This window comes from Pezoporus occidentalis, unplaced genomic scaffold (assembly GCF_034315485.1).
Source record: "Pezoporus occidentalis ecotype Australia unplaced genomic scaffold, CSIRO_AGI_Poc_V1 ctg25, whole genome shotgun sequence".
In the NCBI taxonomy this organism is placed as follows: domain Eukaryota; kingdom Metazoa; phylum Chordata; class Aves; order Psittaciformes; family Psittacidae; genus Pezoporus; species Pezoporus occidentalis.
The window spans coordinates 1904718-1926137 of NW_026914394.1; the positions used below are offsets into that span (position 1 = coordinate 1904718).

General features: G+C 41.9%; 1 protein-coding gene and 1 long non-coding RNA gene across 4 annotated transcripts in view; one reads left to right on the forward strand and one right to left on the reverse strand.

The window, feature by feature from the left end:
* Positions 1-21420, forward strand: part of LOC134165872 (uncharacterized) — a 233459-nt gene that overhangs the window by 210516 nt on the left and 1523 nt on the right. Inside the window, exons 5-6 of the long non-coding RNA XR_009965667.1 lie at positions 17819-17952; positions 21103-21195. This is a non-coding gene — a long non-coding RNA (uncharacterized LOC134165872). The remainder of the gene's footprint in view (positions 1-17818; positions 17953-21102; positions 21196-21420) is intronic.
* TRABD2B (TraB domain containing 2B) overlaps positions 14777-21420 on the reverse strand; it is a 290727-nt gene continuing 284083 nt past the window's right edge. Inside the window, exon 7 of one of the 3 annotated variants that reach the window (XM_062623046.1) lies at positions 14777-15831. In XM_062623046.1, coding sequence (XP_062479030.1) covers positions 15609-15831 — 223 coding nt within the window. In that variant the 3' untranslated portion in view covers positions 14777-15608. Of the gene's footprint in view, positions 15832-17762; positions 18258-19050; positions 19194-21420 lie in introns of those variants that run through there. The other 2 variants (XM_062623047.1, XM_062623048.1) reach the window with 2 other exon arrangements.

The following is a 21420-nucleotide window of genomic DNA, read 5'->3' on the forward strand; positions in this document are numbered from 1 at the left end:
ATGAAGTATTCCATGCACATTGGCACACTAGATCTGGGTTTAAACTGCAACCATTTGTACTCAGCATATTGCACTGTTCGCTTTGTTGTCCCCAGTGTCCTTCAGGTGAAAGAAGGGACCATCAATTTCCTCTCCAGGGAGATGGTCCACAGGGTAGAAGCAAAACAGCAGATCCCCATACACCTAATCTCATGTGCCTGAGGTACCTCCAGCCCCTGAAATCCACGGGAAGGATCCACCAGGATCTTTCACACCTCCACCACACTTTTCAGGTTTGCTGTCCATTGTGTCAGGAGCTCATCCCATTTCACACACTCATGAGGGTTCTCCTTCACAGGAGTGCCACTACGACTAATTGGCTAATGATGCTGCCGAAGTGCGTTTCCCTTCTCCCAAAAGAGCTGAACAATCATTGCTTTTCACTGCCACAGTCTGGAACCACCACCACGTCCCTCCACTAACTGTGGGTTTGGCAGTTGAGAGACTTTTTGCTTGTTTTTAAACATAGCACCTCTTTTTCTTATACCTCTCTTCCTTCACCGTGTTCTAGCTGCCAGCATCAATGAGTTAATTCAGCCATTTAATTCAGAGAGCTGTTTGCATGATGAAGCTTTCAGTCATCATTCATGGAAAAAAAAAGGATTCCCATTGCACGGAAACAGAAAAACTTGGGGTCTGGTGATGTAGCTCCAGACAGGAATCAGGTTGTTTGTGTGTTTGTTTGCATTTAATAAAATCCCTTTCCTCTTCCTTGCATAGACCAATAAGACAATAATCAGGTTTTGCAGTAACACATGCCCATCATTTGATTGTTGCAGTTTTGGGTGCAGCTCCAGTGTCACAGAGTGCTGCCTTACAACTGTCTGAACAAGTTGGGCATCCTCTGTGTCTTTGAAGACCTCCAAGCCTAGTGTGTATGAGCTTTGCACACGCTCATCCTGTACCAACTGGCATCAAAAGGTTTTCCCAGGGGCAGCAGGTAGCATGAAACAGCTGAGCTGTGTCTGGTCATGCTTCAACTCCCCCTATCCCCAGAAACCACACTGGCTTTGCAAAAGATCCAGTTATTTAAGGGAATTTTTCACTCGTGAGTTCACTCACGTTAATAGAAACTACTCCGCTGAGCTGGGCACTGGGTTTTATCTGTCCTTTGAGCCCGCCAGAAATGCACACAATAACTCCCAAAGCAAACACATTCCAGCATGGCTACCAGCAGATGAAATAGCAGACTGTTGGCATGGACGAGGTTATTGCTTGATTAAAAATTGCAGGAGGGAAAGCCAAGTAGAAATGGAGCTGACAAGATGTTATGTGTACTCTCCAATTCCACTGTGTCCATTACCTGCTCCATGGCCCTCTAACATCTCACCCTTGCTTTTCTATGAAATAATCTGTATGTTTTCAGCTCAGAAACAGATATCTTTTGAAGTTTAAAAGCAGTTATGTCACAGCTGAAACAGCTGTTCAGCAACTACAAAAGCAAGAGGCAGTTCACTGCGCTGCTGTTTCAGTGCTGAGCTGGCTTTGCGCATCTCTTTCCCAGGGCAGAGGAGAAGCATGAGGAAGCATGGCTAGCTAAAATGGGATCCACAGAGATCCACAGCCTGTGGATGGGTTTAAGCTCCACAACGTGTCATTGTCTGAAAGCTGGTGCATAGAGAATGTTGCCTCCATTGTGGTCAGTGGAGACAGATCAGATGTGGGCTTTCCCCTCCTGCTTAGAGGCCTCTTTTAAGGTTGGAATAACTAGCACACTTGCCCATTCCATGGATTCCAGACCATTGTTTCAACACAAGCATGGAATCCTCAAGCCTCAGCACCTGTGCATTCAGGGAATTTAGGATGAGTTTTCTGCTATTTCCCCACCACTTTTGGCCTGAGGCTCTTGCCTCACTGGTGTTAGCCATGGCATGGGCTGAGCAACCCTAATGAGGACAGCATGACAGAGTGGTCCTCCACAGCTCTTCACACGGCTCCCCAGAGAGCTCAGTCCCGATGCACAGAGACCTCAGAGTGAAACAAGACCATTGTGAGATCATCTACAGCTTGTAGATCCTCCTTGCAGCTCACCACCCACTGGTGCCATGCCAGGCTTCATTTCCTGATGAGAGGCTGGTAGCTGGTCTGCCTTGGCATAAATCAGGGCTGTTGTTTTGGTACCTGTAGCACGTATTAGCAGCATGTGGTAAATTCACCTGATGTCATGAAGCATCACTTCAGACTACTGCCATGGAAGAAATCATGGGCAAAGGAGAGTACAATTTATGGAAATGAATCTCATTTCTCCTAATAAATAGAACAGAGGGCTGCAGACATTTTCATCTTCAAACACTGGGTCTTACTCATGAACCCTGTTTTTCAAAACAAACCACAAGCCAATGACCTCTGGCATGTGGTGTGCCTGCCACAAGATGTGAATAACAGCATAAATACATTCCTGTCAGCCTGCTTATGGCCATTTCTCATAATATCTTGGAACAGCACAGGAGACCACACTGAATATGAAGTTTCCATGATTAACCAATGGTTTCCAGTGCTGTGATTATGGTTTAACCAAAGATTATTACTTTGTGCAGCCCAGCACTTCAGCATCATCATCATCAAATTATCACGTTGCAATGACATTTTGCGCCACACAGTGACTGCATTCAGGGCAGTGTTTGCTAAGAAAGAGAACTGAGTGGAGGTCTTCAGCAGTCTCAAGTATGAGAGGATTACAAGAAGTTTGATTTAGATAGAGCCCTTCCATTAGCAATTATGCTTAATAAACTCAGAAGGAAGTACTTCAAAGGCCCTAGCTATAGAGGCCCTTAAAAAAGCTAAGCAAAGTCAATTTCCTGGCCTCAAAACCATGAAAAGGGAATGATGCTGTAGGATAGAGGGGAGATGCAAGTCAACAGTGAACCTATAACATCTACAGTGCTTTCACGTAGAGTAGAGATGTTGATTTCCATTCATTGACATTTAAACACTTCTGTTTATCAATGACAGATGTATTGCTATTTTGGTACTTTAAGATGAAAAACAAAACTGAAAATTGGGTTGGTTCATGTAAGGCTATTTATTTAGTACAAAGTCAAACCATGTTGCTTTTTTTCACTCTTAACTTACAGTGTGAAAGTGCATTGTAACAAGAAGTCATTCCAAGTCAAAGTTAAAATCTACAGATTTATATCTTGGGCTATTTTGATTTGACCTTATATATATGTGTGTGTGTGTATATATATATATATATAATAAAAACGTCAGCCAAGGTTAGGGGCATTCACTGAATGTCTCAGCATCACCCAGTCCTGCAATTCTAACTCAGATATATTATGTGGACGATGACGGTGGGATCTAACTCTAGGAAACAGTAAGTTTTGACATGGTCAAGCTCTGGGCAGATCCTGCAGTGGAAGTGTTTCAGGTGGAGGATACAGCTCATACTGCACCTTGTCCTTGCCTGGCAAGTTGTGCCCTAATACATCCCTGCCACATCAGAGATACTTTGTGTGGTCACAGCAAACAGTGGAGCTGCACAAACATTGAATAAGCCATTGTTGAGATTTAGTTTTGATTTGGTTTAGGGTTTTTTTTACGGTTTTGAAGTTAGTTACCCTTCATAGGGGACAAACTGAAATACCTTTGCAAACATTACTCCTGTAACTGCATTTTCAGGGCAGAAGCTGGCTGGAACCAAGCACAACAGCATCTGTTAAAATAGCTGACAACAAATCACATAAACAAGGGATATTTCTCTAAGGGAAGAGAGTCTGGGCTGCACCACTGAAAGAAGCAAGCTTGGGTGACAGCTTTCAGACAGTGCATGGTACATTAACTGCATCCCACTTTGCATGTTTTTGGAGAGGGAAAATGAGGAGGCAGTGGACTACATGCATTAGTTTTATGCTTTTTAAAGAATTTAATCTCATGTGGTTGGGGAAACCCATAATCCTGCAGCGCTTGAGTGAATGTTGTGACAGGAACCGGTCCCTGGTTGAACTACTTGACTGGTATTATACAGAAAGACTACTCCAAGGCACAGCTGTCAGGTCAGTCTTGTGTTAGAAAGGATTTTAAAGACGTTTATGTTTTTGTTCTAATCCTTTAGGTTATTCCTAAATTTAGTCTTCTGGGCAAGTTTCACATACTCTGCTTTTATGGGAAGAGCTTCTTTAAACACTAAATGAAAATGATGCCCTTTGGTGCTTTTAATTCACTGTCTTTGCAGTAATTCGTGCCAGAAAAAGGAGGCAAGGGAGCCCTTATAAAGCTCTATTAATTGAAATAAATGAGCCATGCTTCTGAGAACAGTGTACCACAGAGGAAGGGCTGCCTTTCGAATCCTGCTCCCATAGCTGTCCCTTGTGATTTCAGGCATGCCATAAAATCCTCTGTCCACCTCGTTTTCCCACCTTATTAAGATGGGGCTGAGGTTGTTCTTTACGTGACACCTCTGGGTGCTGTGAAGTCTAACTCGGTGCTTCAGAAGTAGTTGGAAGAACTGGAGTTTTGTTTTGAAAACCATAGCAAGCGCTAGCCTTTCCCAAAGAATGGCATTTATGAGCATACTTTCATTAGTCCCTTAGTTTTTTCTTTTCCATTTTGAGTCTGGAAAAATGTGTTGAAAAGCATTTAACTGGGACCTCTGGGAGAAATCAAGCTTCTTGCAGAGTAGGAGCCCTTAGGAGATCACAGAGCAGTGAGGTCAGTGCCCTGAACCCAGAAGGCAGCAATGGAAAGCTCCCCACTGGTGTTAGGTAGGACCCAAACACTTGTCTTTTCCATTTGGCTCTTAATTTTCCACTTGACTCTTTCATTTGTACAGTCAGGCTCAGTGAAAGGGGAAGGTGAGAACAGCACATGGAGTAGTATGTGTCTGCTCCCTTCCTCCTCTCCTTCTCCCCAGAGATCATTCCATCCATCCAACTTTTTTCACAGATATGGTATCATTTGTGTCTGTGACTAATCTCTGGGCAGGAGAAAAAGATTATTTTGAAAGTTCAAGAGAAACATAATCCAGCACATTTATGAGTGTTTTTCTCCTCTTCCCTGCCTCTGAATGACTGGAGTTTTATTATTCCTCTTGACCTCATGCTGAGATAGGTACTTTCCTTTCAAGCAGAGCCTGTTGCTGGCAGCAGGCTACAGAGACTCTAAACCTGGTATACACTTTTCTCTTCATGTCTGAGTCTTCCATTAACACCAATACTTTATCCTTTTTTTCCCCTCCCTTTGTGTCAATGCTTTTGGATAAAGGTGGCCCTGGAAGGTTGAGGTTTCAAGGAAAGTTAAGGTAAGGATTATGTTGAGAAACCAGCCAGATCTCAGAATTTTACTCTCTCCACATGCACCATGATCTCACTTCACGTATCTTTTGACAAGGCCTGCTGAGCCACAGGGAAAAACCCAGCTGCTGGTGCATCATCATTAAGCCCACAGCAATGGGGAACCAAGCCTAACCTCTAGCCTCAGTCTCTGCATAGAGATCTCTATCTGCCTTCCCTCATGGGCTCAGTAGGGGCAGATCATACTCAGTGCACATTGCCACAAACAGGGTCAAAAAACCCCAAACAAATGCTTGGCTCTTCATGAGCTGCTTGCATTTCCCTTGGAGGGAAAGGCAGCAGCAGGATAAAGTCATTGTGTGGGTTGGGTCCTGCCCTGAGGCTCATGCACAGCCAGGGAACACAAACAGCATTGTCCAGCACATAACCACACAACCACCACCATTGTGTTTGCAGTGCAAATATTATCTGAACTAATGTGCCTTCAAGAGGATCCTTCTGGTTGAGAGATGATATCACAAGGCTCTGTGTCTACTTTTGGTCTCAATCGCTGCTAAGAGAAAAACAATTGTTGGCAAATTCCTTGAATTTGCTTACTTCCTACAGTTTGGATGAAGAGAGTTTGTCCAAGGAAGATGGGTAGGTGTGAGTTTCTGTCTCTTCCCCTTGTGAGAATTATTTTTGCCAGTGCAAAATAGAAAATAATAATGCTTCCATTAAAAATGAGGTGAATGCTCATGAAAGCTTTGCTTGAGTGGGTGGAAAGGACTTTGCACAGGATGGAGCTTGGGACAGACCTGTTCTTGCCAAGACAAACAGCTGCAGAGATCTCTGGAAAGAAAAAGGGCCCTACTGCACTGCTGTTCAAATAATTCAGCCACATAGAGCTAGTTGGGTTGGGTATCCAACATGTTATAATTAAAACCAATGGCTTTCATATGAAGAAAGAAAACGTGAATCGTAAGTCACACATAAGGACTGGAGATCTGATATTGTTGGGACAACAAACTGATGCTCCTTAGGACAATAAAGATATGGGACCTGTGCAAATCAAAGCAGAAAGCTCCCACTTTCCTTCCTACATGTGTCTTTCATTTGCTTTGCCTCTATCTGCCTGTTGTTGATGTTTTAGCGCATTATCTTGGTCCCTTTGCTCAAAATGCATTTCATTCCAAGAAGGAAGGGAGCTCCAGGTGTGAATGAGAGCTGTGAGCATGAACTCGCTGTTGCAGTTATTGTTGTTATCATTCCTCTGGAAATCAGCTCGATGGAGGTTTGGCTCTGTGCAATTTGTTCTGCCATTTTAACCGTATCCTTGTTAAACGTGGAAAATGGAATGAAGTGCAGTGCTTTGGATGATGGCTTGCATCCAAAGGTGCAGCCCAACCTAATGAAGAGCTGGCATGCTGAGGAGCAAGGTATTTGAGACTGCAGGATGGGGACCTGCTGCTCAAATGAATCAGTTGATCAGGACATAACGCAAAGCTCAGGGCAGTTAGTGGAAGGCTTTTGACTGGATGTTGGCTAAAACTCTCACCAAACCTGCACTCATAGTGCAGTTTACAAGGTTTTAAACCTATGGATAGGGCAGAGTGGTTTGTTGGGTGTACAGACTGTTGTATAGGCACAGGTTAAATCAAAGATGTACCTGATTTTGGGGCCCGACTCATGTTTTTACAGCTGTAAAAGTATGGCTGTAATGCCAGGACACTGGCCTTGAGGTCTGTCTCATCATCCTGAAGTCCTGACACTTGAGTCTCATACAGCAGTGCTCTTGAGACATTCTAGTGCTGACACAAAGAGCACCCTTGGGTGCATGAGATGCCATGGGCTAGTGTAGATGTAGCACAATGTGGCTGCTGGGCACCTTTTTATCCAAGCCTGTGCATATTGGCCCTCCAAAACCCAGTACCTGAAACTACCTCACTAAATGTACAGGGAGATATTAAAAAGCTCTTCTTTGTAGTGGGAGAAAGAGTACATTAAGAAGACTAATACAGAGTTTGTAATGCTCAATAAAGTCTCAGTGTTTTATAGTTTAAGACCCCAGTGAAATTAAGTAATCGTATTTCCACCATCCAGCTATTTAGCAATCTAAACACATACTATGTTTTCCATTACTATTGTTTCCATTACTGGCAGTAGACTTGTGGGTGTCTGGTTATGTTTGCCTTTGGACATCCCCTGTGATTTTTGGAGTTCCTGTGGCTCCATCTGCACATCCATCTGGGCCCTGATCTTTTAATATATTTCTCAGTGGTCCGCTTTGCTCCAGTTGAGCCCCTGGAGATGCTGCGGAGCTCTTTTTTTGTGGCTACGTTAGACGGGCACATCTTTGAGATGAGTCTGGAGCACAGACTGCCGTAACGTTAAGCTAAACTCCAGCTTTCCCCCAGCTTGGTATGACATGTTCAGTCCCTCCACAAATCAGGTGCAGTAGGAACAGCTCTGCCCTGATTCAGTGGTGATTAAGTTCACAAGCGATGATGTGTTTTCCTTCAGATGTGCTGCCTCATATACATTTGCCTGTAAGTCACACTATAACCTCGTTTCTAAACCAGTGATGGTTATGTGATCACCGTGCTCGAACTGCCCCTTCGCTAGCAAGGTTTGGAACTGCTCACATGGGGTTGAAGGTCTCAAATATAATAATTTCTAGGAGTTCCATGAGAATAGGCAGCAGGCACTAGATAACGGGGAAGCTTTATTAGTACCTCTGCTCAGGGAGAGGTAGTAAGTTCAGTCATTAATAAATACTGGCAAATCATCTGCAGTGGGGTGAAGGAGAGCCATGTGCTAAAAACCCCCAAAGTCTTCATTAGGTGTGTTGCTCACAGCACAACGTGCTCGAGAAAATAGAATATGAGACTTGCCAAAAGAGGAAGACACGCAGGCATTTTATGCTTGAATTCTCTGCTATAGACCAAAGGCAGAAGGTCTCTCGAGTGTTTTCCTCCCATTTAAATACTCATTAGGAAGAGAGGACCAACAGCAATCTGTGTTTTAATTTAAGCTCAAACTGGTTAAAATAAAAATAAATGAAGAAACAAAGAAATAAGGCAGCAGACTGTGGGTGGGTGTTTCTGTACCGAGATGCTGTGCCGAAGCCATCCATCGTTAGCCTAGATCAAAGAAGGGTGCAGGGCAGCGGTGCAAACCTCTGCTCAGGGACATCTGGCTGTGGTCCACAAGCCCTTGGGGATCCCTGGCCTAATGCTACACTGCAATAGACTGAGAAAAGGTGTTATATGCATTACGAGTACAGCCAGAGGTCTGCACTCTCAGTGGAAAACACTAGAAGGTCACAAGCTGAAACAATTGGAAACTACTGAGCAGACAGAAACACAGAGAGCACACAGAGGCCTTCATTTAGCGAAATACTCCTTCCAGCCCGCTCAGTGTGGGGAGCAATTATGGGTGGCACTCAGGTGGTTTGGGAACTGGAAAGCACAGATCCAAAAAGGAGATAGGCTGCTATGCGGCAGTGCGGACACTAAGCTATTCAACAAGAAACCCTATCTTCTGCCCTGAACTTTTCTCATCACAGTTTCCCCTCTTTCCGGTGCAAATCTATAAACAGGAAAATCTCAAGTTAGAGTAAAAAGCTGCAATTACAGTCTAGGAGTACAGAAAGAGGTCAAGGGAAGGAGAAGCTTAAGCAAACGGCACCACTGAGCCAGTATCTGGCTCTGCTGGCTGAAGGTCTGTATTGTTTTCAGACCTGCGACTGAACATGACCCTTAAGAGCAATGGGATGTGGCAGCCTGAGGCTGGCCAGGAGCAGGGATAGCTGGCAGTGCAAAAGTGGACAGGGCAGGGTTAAGATGATGGTTGGACCACACATTGCAAGCTGCAAGTCCCAGAATAGAGATGGCAAGCAGCTTTGACTGCTTGGTATGGCAATAGATGGGCTCTTTTTAAACTATGCTTTTAGAGAGGTTCCCCTCTGCTTTGCAACAGCAATTCCTTCCCATGCCGTGGTTAGCTCAGTTCAAGTGTTTATACTTCCCACTGCATTTCCTACAGTGGATATTTCTGAAACAGCTTCGCTGGTGGAGTCCTCTCAAAATGGTGTGTTAAAGACTAAATGACTTACTTAGCACATAATTAAGAAGCAAATGATGCTGCGATCAGCAAGAAGTCTGCAATGTCAGCTGTAAGGCAGGATTTGGATGCAAGAAAGAGGAATATGCCAAGAAACATGAGTAAATCCCTGTATCTCGGTGTGGAGCGGTACCTTCTGCTTCAGCCCCAGTGGAGACACAGCTCCAGTATTAATTTGCCAGCAGAAGCAGCAACAGCGATTCAAAGGACACCAATTGTTTGCACTGGAGAAAAGCACTTCCTGCAGCCATCAGGACTGAATGCAGATGCTTCAGCCGGGCTTTTCCCCACACTCCAGCTACTCCGTGCCAAAGGGATGGCTTCCTACCTCTGCTGCCCCTTACCCAATGTGAGAGCCGATTCTGTGCTTCCCAAGGGCAGCGCTAGAGGTGACAGTAACTAACGTCCCGCTGTAGCTCCATAGCGTTCAATGATGTTTTACAACCATAAGAAGTATCCTGGCAAATGGATTTAGTAGTGAGAGAAGGGAGTCGTTAAAAGGGAAGAGCTTGGTTCTGCTTTCACTCCGGCTGACAAAGGTCCTCTTACTACTGAAAATAACTGTCTTGCAGAGCTTGCCAGGGCAAGCCTGTCTTGCCTGTCCTTCACTGCCTGGGAAGGGGAGGTGAATCTGCTTGTGCACAGTACGGGATACTGGTGTTAATGCCCTGTGTCTGGCCCAAAGGCTGCAGGACTCACCCAGGGCAGCGTGGAAATGAGCAGATATCACAGTGAAACATCCCAAACCTTTCCCTCTGCCTCAGTGCCATCCATATATCAGTTTTCCCCCCAAATTCAGGTCAGTGCTCTTCAAGATCCCTGCTCTTGCACTCCCCCACCCCCAAAAGGCCTTTGTATTTGGGTTTTTGTGCTTTCCCACTGAGCCTTTGAAATGGTGGAGGCAAGCACATCTCCCAGGTCCTGTATCTGCCATTTGGAGCCTTTCCCTCCGCCCAAGCCCCACTCAGAGCATGCCATGAGGTTAACCAGTGGCTTCGTTTGAGCAACACACATCCAAGCCTGAGGCTGCTCTAGGTTTGTTACATGCCAGGGGCAGCAAATGCTCCCCAATAAAAAGAGTTTCCACATCTCTGCAGGAAGGGACTTGACAAAATCACATAATTTTATAAGGAACCTTCCCCAGAGGCTGATTTCCTCCATCCCATGGTGGTCCTGGGCAAAAGAGAAGCAGCATGCACAAGCTCTACAAACTGAATGTTGCCCTTTGATGATTCCCTGTCTTTTAGTGCAAAGAAAAGAACCTAGACATACAAGATTCTTTTGCTATGGATTTATAATAACATTTTATTAATATATTATGCTACAAAAATATTTTGATAAAATAATATTAGAAAGCATCTTTTTATTACACTCTTCAAAACAGTTCACAAAAGCAGGAGGCAGAACAGGGAAAAAATATCTGAAATGTATTTGAATGGAAAACTGACAAAACATGCCATTTAAAATTCAGTGTGAGCATGAACCTGCGGGATGGTTAATCCTTCCTATAGAAGAACAGTATTGACTACTTACTGGAAAGACCTCTCTGCCTTTAGCTAGATTAAGGTGCCTCCTGAAAAGCCAGTCAGAGGAAAGGGTGCATTTGGGGTGGGATAAAACACACGCATACAACACGCTTATGCGCACATACACATGCATGCATGTGCATGAGCACGCACACACACACACATATACCCTATGATCTCAAAATTAGGCAATTAACTTTCTGCTTCAGTTAAGCTGAAACAAGCTTAAATTGAAGCTGAACTCTAGCACTCCATGGGACATTGATCACTTCAGAGATATGACAAGCCCATATACTTTTTGGATATAATATAGGAATATGGTACTAAGCAAAGTTTGGAATGCTAACATTTATGCTGAGATAATAACTTTGGCACTTTGGTTTCTCTAACATAAATATATGATGGGAAATTCCTCCCTAACAGTGGTATATGGTAATGACTGGGTCATATCATTCAACTAATCAATGCACTAAACACAGATTAAGTTCTCCCTCTTTCCATCTCTCTCTCCACAACTGTATATTGAAGAACTTAAATAAACATACAGCTCTGTACCTTGGGTGTTCCTAAATTACACTGGATCTTGGAGGAATGGGAAGGGAAGTTCAACAAAGCAGATTTTGACACCTGTATAAAGCATAGTTATCATAAATCATGTTATCATTTATTGCCAGAAGAGGTATTGCATTATTCAACAGCCCGAGGGATTGCAGAGGAACTACATCAGTCATAAAATATAAAATACCTTCTGTCCCAGCTTACTAACTGGTTCTCCAAGTGGCAGTGCATGTTAATATAGCATCTGTACTTAAACATAAGCAAGAAAAGCATTAAAACAACGGAAGAGTGGAAGTTAGATCTGTTGCTGGTGGTATGGAATATTTATTCCATCAGGGCAAGAGCTTGGCAGATAATTAGTACTCGTTTATAATGTTACAGTTACATATAAAGTGAATTGTATTGGTGTCAGTTGTAGCTGAGTTAAAAAGATGAATCATATGAACATTCAGCTTTGGACTCATCCAAAATCATGTCTTGATTGTTAGACATTGCGTGAGTCTCTTGATTGTGCTTCTCAGAGGTAAATCCTATCAATCAATCACTGATGTTTACCATTATATATACTGGGCATATATATATACATATATATATATAAAATGTGTATTTTGTTAAATCTCCTGCTCCTGGAATCTTGTGATTACATGGAATCTGAGCTGTCCTTTGGAAGAAAGGAAGCAGTTGGTTCCTCGTTTTCCAAGGAACCCATAGAGAAAACCGAAGTCCCAAGAAGCCAGTAGTCAGAGTTACTTCAAGAGCATCTATCAAATCTGATGCACTTGTTTTATAAACTCATGGTGAATATAATCATGATCCACGGCAATGGATGTGCAGAGATCTGTGCTACCCAGCATTAGGGTATTTTAGTTAAAACTGGGCTGCTGTAGCTGATTAATAAATAATCCATTTTATCAATCACAGTGAGGGTCTCATTTTCCAGCATTGCTATGCTTACATGCTATGTATTGAAAAAGAAATTTTACCCTAAGTTGTGCTTTAGGGTAGAGACAACAGAATAAATGTTTGCTTAGAGAGCTGTGCTGAACCCATTCACGTGGGGTTCCTGAGCTGGGATCTAAGGGGAGCTACTTACTTAAGCTTGTATTTATTGCAAGTCTTCTCCTCAAAGAAGACCATCATAAGACCAAGTAACCTAAATGCTTTCAGGTGGCAGAAGTCAGGTGTGTGCACCCCAAAAGCCAGGAGACACCTTGCTTTGATACCTGCACTGCAGTATGACAAACTCAGGGAGCTTGGTGCACCCCAGCACATTCATTCATGTCATGGAATTATGGACAAAATGCCAGGAAATGTATATAAGTTAAAACATACTTTGATATCCAAGCTATTTACATACTGTGATAGCCAAACATACCATGATAGCTGAGCTACTGAATATTGAAGATTACTGTCCAGTCGAGGAGCGACACAGAGAAAAAGCCCCATTGGTGACAAACAGTGACTATTCTGTGCAGTGTAACTACAGCTGTGAGTGTGGAGATATCTGTGTGCTCCTAATATTAAGAAAGCCCCAGAGGCTTATGGAGAAAGTCACAGTTTGGGAAACGACAGAATTGTAATTTCTAGTCTTGGTGCTGTTGGTGGTTTTCTGCTCTTTTTTCTCTCCCTTATCTTTATGTGGTCTTTTCTATTTACATTGTAAAAGTTTTCCAACAACTGGAATTATTTCTGGGATGGTACCACAGAATCATTTCTGGATTCGATCCAATGGGTTTTGGTTTGTTGGCTGTTCACTTTTACTCTGTAACTTATCACCCTTAAGACTGGCCTACCTTATTTCCATTTCAATTTTTGCAAATAAGACATTATAATTCAGTACTGATCTCTGTCTTGAATACATCAGGAGAACCAGTCACCTTTATAAATGCATTAATGTTGAATTTCAAGGTCTGTTAAGCCATTATATTCAAATGAAGGCATTTCTAGGGTAATAGCTCAAATAAAACCAAAATGAAAGTTCTCAAAATATGTTTTCAATATCCAGCCCTGTGCAATAAATATTATGCAAGGTGAATGGCTTCTGTCCAAAACTAACATCTCTACTCTTCTGCTAGCCAAAATACACAATATAAAAGTATGCACAGGGTGTGCTTGAAGCTCACGTTTGGGGCAAAGCTCAAAGTTTTCCGTTCACCCTTATCAATAGTTGTGCTTGAAATAAAATAAGGGTAGCTTATAGCACTGTCTGCTGTATTCACTTAGATTGACCACAAACCTGCACAACTTTCTGTGAGAAGCAGAGCAAAGGCTGGAGGTCATGAAAGTCAGAAAGAAGTTATCTGTATTCTCCCAGCCTTTGCAAGACAGTGAGTTTGGATGAAGGATGGAAAAGCTCAGTATTTCATCATGGATTTGAATAAAACTATGTGCTTTTTGTTGTCTAATTATTTTTTAACCTACTTACATGAATTAACTGGTATGACAACAAACAAACTGTGACTCCTAAGCTATGTCTCACTGCAGGCTTGAAGATTGCATGGAACCATCTGCAATCCTGGAGCCCAGGCTGTAGGGCTGGTGGGAAACTGACATGATGGTTTTCAGTCAGCCTTTAATGGGTATTATTGTAACCATTATAATCTGATTGTTTTTTCCAAGGTGAAAAAGCACTGCTTTTTCGTAAGGAAAATGTTGCCTTGTATTTTTTCTGTTTTTCGAGTCTTTTTTAACGCCGATGTTTTCATCACATATTTGGGATTGTTGGTTTGTAGATGACCTAGAAAGAAAAACACTATTTCAAGCAAAATTACTTCTCTGGTTGAAACTGTTGCATCCAAAGGGATTTTTTCATAAGGCTTTGTTGGGGGAAAAGAAAAAATCAACCTTATTAAACAGCATAATGGGTTTTTTAAGATGGACATGGGTTTCTTCCCATATTCATCACATTCATGAAAAGTAGCTGCTTTCAGTGAGCGCAAGGTGTTGTAACTTTTCCATCTAAGTCAGTAGAGGTACCATAGGCTACAAAACGGAGGAATGTTCTAGATGTCTCCATACAGACACAGGGCTCATTGGACTCCTGTGCTCTTGAACAGATTTTGGACAAGTCATAATTCAGCATGGAAATACCAACTCTAAGCATCACAACGGCAAGATGAAGAGGAATCTAGATTTTTTTTTGCCCTCTGGGTTGTCCATCTGCATTAATACAAGTGGTTCAAAGTTCTACAGATAAACAGGGCACTACATCTTTATACCCTACAAACAGACCAAGTTCTATCCTCATTTACGCTGGGAAAGGTTCTAGGTTTGTGTTTATATAAAAAGAGGGAGAGAAGAACATAATTCCAGTGGGAATATTACAGACTTCAAAAGCAATTTTTTATTAAGAAAAAAGGTGTCTTCATTTGTGTTAGCTAATGAATTAATCCCAGGGCAAAGAGGGAAATTGGTAATTTCTAAAGACGTTAAATAGTTTAGTTAAGGATAACAGCAGAATTTAGAGGGTTATCTTGACTAATGACTTATTAAGTCATATAAAAACAACTGGTATTTTAGGTTGTAGCAGCTAACGAGTTAGGAATGCACCTATTTTTCTAATGGGCATAGGCCACAGAGAGCAGGACCTTCTTTACTCAGTGTAAACTATGCTAATGAGATAAAAGAAAGTAAAATAAAGAAGTTTAGCAGAAATGTACTTATTGAACAGCTGCTGTAAAAGGTAATGGTTAAAGAAAGAAAGAAGGCATTCACCTGGTGTCAGTTCAGACATTTGCAGAGTTGTCAGAAAACAAATATAGAAAATATTAATTTATCTGTTTCACCATCACTACTGATTAATAGGGATGTTATTAACATATACAACAAGAAAAATAAGTTTACCAGTCGAATAAATACATTTTTTCTTTTTCTTTTTTGTGTTTTTTTTTCTTTATATGAACATGTGTATTTTACAAAACCCCATAGCACTATGGGAAATAAAGATCCTTCTACAAAAAGAAGATGTAAGTCAGTGTTACAATAAAGCTTTAGAGTTTCAAAATGTATCTGGGCAAAGAGACAAAATCAGCTAGAAGGCACTACTGAGTCACTGAGAAGGTCCAGATTGTAACTGTTGTCTTAACCTCCAATTCGTTCATAAATTATCTCTCTTCTCTATTCCAAGGGACTGCAAGTAATACTAATGTGGTCAGGAAGGCTGCAGTAGATTCAGGAGTAAAGAAGCTATGGCCACGCAGAGCAGAGAAGTTATTGATGGCCATAAAAGGCTGGCTGAAGCTGAGCTTGTAGGCTGAGGCTGGGATGGGTGATCTGAACGTGGTCTCTGATCCAGCTGGTTTGAAATCCAAATGGGAGGTTTGACTGTGATGTAGCCATTGGTTATCCTGATATAGGAAGGCAACGTGGTGGTGCTAAGAGAAAACACAAGAGAAGGAAATTAAACTCTGTGAGCTGTCACTCTATGTAGTATTAACAACAATGACAATCACCATTATTATTATTGTTTGCACACATTAGACATGCAGGGAGAGCCCCAGGGGCTAGTAAGTGTGATGATTTAGAAACAGCTGATTCAGCTTCTGCCTGTTGGTAGAATACAGCCAAAGGAGGCATCACTCTTGGTATGTCTAACATATTGCATTCATTTTTTTCAGCATTACTGGTCAACATCAGAGACTGTGATAAACATATCTTTATGCTGACCCAGGATGACATCATTCTTATGTTCTTAGGTACCTTCTTGCCACCAACGGTCTGAAAATTAGTCAAGTCTCAGAGACATGACTGTCTGACCATGGACTGGATACTAAGTACAGGAGGGGATACAGAACATGTCCTTTCCCTGTTTCACAAGCCATAAAGAACTTCTCAGGATCCCCTTCCACAACTGATAAGCTTGAGCACAGGAGACAAAGCAGCTTCATTTCTTTTCTCCTGGCTTTAAAACATTTTGAATTAAATCACAATGCCAAAACCAGACTCAATGTGAGGTTTCCCTGTGCATCTGCTTCAACAGTGGTGCGATTGCTTATTGATTGTAGCTTGAGTTAGTACTTTGATCTGAATTTGCAGGCTGGAATTCATCATGATTCCCATGACGCTGCAGGTCAAAAAGGCCCATTTACAATTGATTTGAAAGTTTTAAGCCGTAATCTCCATTTCATAAAATGCTTCCATTGCATCCATTACTGGATGATCCGTAATCCGCTGGTTGTCACAGAGCAGCACAACCATACATGCAAAATGTGCAAGGTACATTCTGGACTTAAAAACAAGGCATTCTGCTGGGGAGCAAGGACAGAAAAGACAGGTTCCCCTCAAAACAAGATGCGACACTAATACCTGCAGATTGTCTTATGTTACTTTATGAATGCTCCATAAAAAGGATTTGGAGGCACTAAAAATGACTGCCAAATAATTTCTTATGGGATAAGAAGCTATGCAGTTTTCTAAATAATTAGCTCTGGTATCTGAGATGCTGACCTTGGAAGAAAAGGCTGCATCTTGCCTAGTATCAGATAAAAGGAACAATACCTTGCTCTAGAATCACACACAGTAATAGGATTTAGTAGCATTGAAAGCTTTTGTTTTTTTTTCTGTCTAAGCAACACCAGAGAGGGCTTTTAGCTCAGATGCTTCAAATGTGTTCAGTCAACCACAAACTGTGAAGAGATCCGAGTCCATCCAGGACAGTAAATACTGGTAAATACACACACACGTGGGTCTACATCAAATCCAATAGTCAATCACTGCACCTTACACTTCACACTGGGTTTGGGGATAATTAAATTCATTTCTTCCCTCAACCTTTATACTGTCACCACATTTTCTGGGTGGGATAGTTGTTCTGCAGCTAGAAGTGATCTTAACTAATGTGCAATGAATAAGAGTAAAAAAACCAGGCAGCCTTGAATTAAAGACATGGGAATTACTTCATGCGAGTAGATAATCCATCTAACTAGTATTAGAACTTTGACAGTAAGAAGTGGTGCTTGTTCCAGAGGAACAAATTTTTGTAAAGAGAGAATTCTGAAAGCAAGCCTTGCTTGAGACAGCTCTTATCTAAACTCCTGTGGTGAGCTGTTGGTTTATGTCTTGAACTGATGATGCAAGACACATAGCTTTAGAGCTTCTTCTGTACTGCATCAAAACTACTGCAGTCACTTAATACAAAGAGTTGATTTGGGATAAGCTGATGCTGCTGTTTAAAACTGGTCCAGCTTTTTTGAGCAGCTAATTCAGTGCTGTCAAGAATGACACCAGATTAGGCACTCTGTATCCAAGCACCAGTGGTATATGTAATGTAAGTATGAATGGTCTTCCTACAGTGAATACAAAGCATCATTAAAGCATATTTCTAAGAAAACTAGGTACTAAATGCTCTGTGTAATTCAACAGAAATGCAGTCATGCTCCAACTTCTGATCCAGATCTCATTTATCCTGTTGAGTGATGCTGTGGTACACAGACCTGCCAACACCGACTGTGGGATCACAGTTTCGGGGGATATTCCCTGTACCAGTTTTCCCTAAGGTAAGTGTGGGTACGTGCTTGTACTCATCTTTTCGTTACTGTTTGTCATTTTTACAGAACTACATCATTTAACCCTAAATTACGTTTTAAACAGCAAGAAGGGTCTGTTTTCCAATGTCAATTTAAAAAACACTTCCAAAATGCTGTTCAGAATTGCAGTTGGAATACCCTGCTTCTGACACATTCTCTAGGCTTGATCCTCCAGTGAGATGACTGAGATGTCCCTAGTGCAAACTGCCTTTCTGCACCTAAGGGATGCACTGTGTGAGATGCTCAGTGGGGGACACAAGCTGGCCAGGGAAACCCTGGAAGAATCACGAGCCCATTTATCAGCCAACTGCATCTAAGCGCTTCCTAAAGCAGCCTTAAATCAACATTTCACATTTCACACTTCAATATGATGTTTCCATTTTCTAGTCAACTGCCAGAACCATATTATTATTATTATTATTATTATTATTATTATTATTATTATTATTATTATTATTATTATTTCTTCCTTGAAAACATGTACTTTTGGGGGGAACAACCACCCCACTCCCAATTTACTTACAAGACCTGAAAGACCTGAGAATTTTTGACCACCTTTCTTCTCAGTCAGTGAGGTAATTTTCTGTTTTCAAGACATTTGATTTCTATAAGGTGTCTTTGTCAAGGTAAAATGCTGTTAGGTGGGGGTGTTTGTTTTTAAGAAATCCTTAAGTGCTTTATAAGAGAAGAACAGTGTGTTTCCATTAACACGTACAAAGCATGCTAATAGCAAATGAATCACAGTTTATCCATGTAAGGCATTTTCTCAAATGCAACTCTCCTTCTAGCCAACTTTCAGCGTGGTTTAGAGGTGTTTCAAGAGAATGATCCCTTTTACCAAATGCTACGAGATTCCTTATAAACCCTTTGGTCTAAGTTTGTGACTAGGCTGTTTCTATACTGAATGGGAAGAGAAACCTCTCCAGAAGGTGGTCCACCTCATTCCAGTCCAGGTCTCTAGGGGGGACTTACTCTTGCTTAGGGTCCTTATCTTCCTAGGGTTACAGAGACAGCCAGGTTAGATTTCAACCTAATCTTAGAGGTGGTTCTGGTGTTAGGAGACAACTTCTTCCCCAAACTCCCTCTGAGCATGTCTGGTTGTGCATATAGGATCTCACTGACCCCCATTCCTCCCTAAGGACTAAAGCAGCAGCAGCCCCCTGAACTCAACTGGAAACCTTCCGCTGTCCTCAAGGAAGTTTTGAGCATTCCTGAAATGAACATCAAGAGTAATATAAATCACTCACAGATCTGAGGGATAATAGTCTAAATTATTATCACGCCTTCCCTCGCCAGCTCAGGATATTCTGCATTTCAGTCTTTCGTGTCTGATAAAAATACCTTTAACAAAACATTCCACACGATCCGTGGTGAACAGGCAACCACTGGTTCCTCTGTTCATACCTCTCTTTTTCGCTTCTGTGTATGGGATCGTTTTAAGAATTTGGAAGGCTCCAGGTATCTTTTAGCCAAATGACCTGCGGTATCATATTCATGAGCTCGTACTTTTGATCAGATTTTCAAATCAGCGCATTAGTCATACATTGTCTTACTATCATTAGGACGTGTAAAACTTTCCCCAGAAACGGGGCCTCAGGCACACGCTTTGTCAACAGACCCCACTGAATCCAATTACATGATTCAAGTTCTCTATGCTGGGGGCATGCTGGAGCACCTCCATGATTTGGGAGCACTTTAAAACTGGAAAATAAAACGAACGTACATGCAACCCTTTGGGGGAATTTCTGCTCTGGTTTAGCTTGTGAGGACTTTGCAAGGAGCTCACAAACTAATTTTTAGCATGACTTGGTTTATTCATATAAGCAAAGCTCATCTGACCACATGTGGTGGAACAGTAGAAGATAGGACCAAGAGGGGCTTTCTGGCCCATCTGCCCCAAAGACAGGAGCAAGAGCTAAACCTCCTCACATTTACGTCTAATCCAGTCTCGAAGAAATCCTATGTGGAAATGATAGCAATTCCAGAGTCTCTGCAGACATCTATCCCAGCATTTCCCCATTCCTGACGTCCAGAATTACTGCCTGATGTTTCACCAATCATCTCCCTTGCTACAGTGCAAGTCTGTGACTTCTCCTGTCCCCATGGACAGCGTTATTCCTTTCCTCCTCTCAGCATCCTTCCATGTGCTTTGAAGACTTAACCATGTTTCACCTCAGTTTTCTCTCCTTTAAACAGTTTCCTCTGCTTTTCTTTGCAAGTCCTCAGGTTCCTTCCCTCATTCTTTCATCTGCTCTCCTCTGGCTCTGCCTAATTGCTCAGTATTCACTGGAGTGAGATAGATGCCCTCAAATGGGAACAGTAGGTCTAGCTGAGATATTGCCAGCCCAATGCTTTGTGCAGTAGGTACCACTGGTTCTTTATTTGCAGAGCAGAAGAAAGTGCATGAAAAACATGCAATCTGAAGGAAGATGGTCTTTTCACAACTCTTTACCCTTAAAGTCCAAGCTGCCTTTATGGTTAACTGTTCTGAAGCTCCTGGAAAACTGATGGTGCTCCGAGGCAGTGAGGACTGACCGAATAATGGTGGTATTTCCATGCATTTTTAATCTGGTGCCTCGCCTCAGTCCAAACATGGGTTTCTGTTCAGGGAGGAGGAAGTGACCCCTTCAAGCAGAACTTACAAAGTGTTTGGGGATTTTTCTGGATCAAAGGACCTACATAAACACATGACAACTATTTTTAATAAACGTAAACAAATGTGGACTGAGACAGCCCTTCTTACAACAGCATCTGATGAAAGAAGCTTATCAAGACAACGTGCCAGCAGAGATTGAACCCTGAAAAAATGCATGTTTCAACTGAATGCCTACAGAGCTAGTAAACCGAAAGAAAACTTTTGAGTAAATACAATAATGGCTGTTTTGCATTTGTGATTTGATGTTAACCTTATGATGGTTAGGGGTTTCTTAAGTGATATTAAGCATATGCTTCCTGTTTCTTTTCAAACAAATTTTGCCCTATTCTCCACCCCCCCCCCCCGCCTTCATTTAATGAACAGATGTGAGAGTTGATCACATTATTTTTCTGGTGATCAAAACTAATGTTCTGTTAGTGAAGACAATTATTCCTGGAACTAACCAGACCTATTTATGTCACCAGAAATTATCCATCAAGACTTGAAAAATACATCTGCTCTGGAACCAACCCGTTGCAGTACGTAAACAAGCTGGCTGGAAACAAGCCTGACCACAGGTATGAGAGAAAAGAATAGGTGCTCGACCAAGAGGAAAAGGAGTATGAAGGGGACAGAGGGGGAATCACACTAGAAATAACTCACAAGGATTTAACCTTAAGAGCAACTTCTTACAGAGAATGTGAAGTCTCTATGTCCTGAAATTTTCATGTTATTATTTAATGTGCCTGTTACATAATGGACATATTTATATGAAATAAATATGAAATTTTCAGGTTATTATT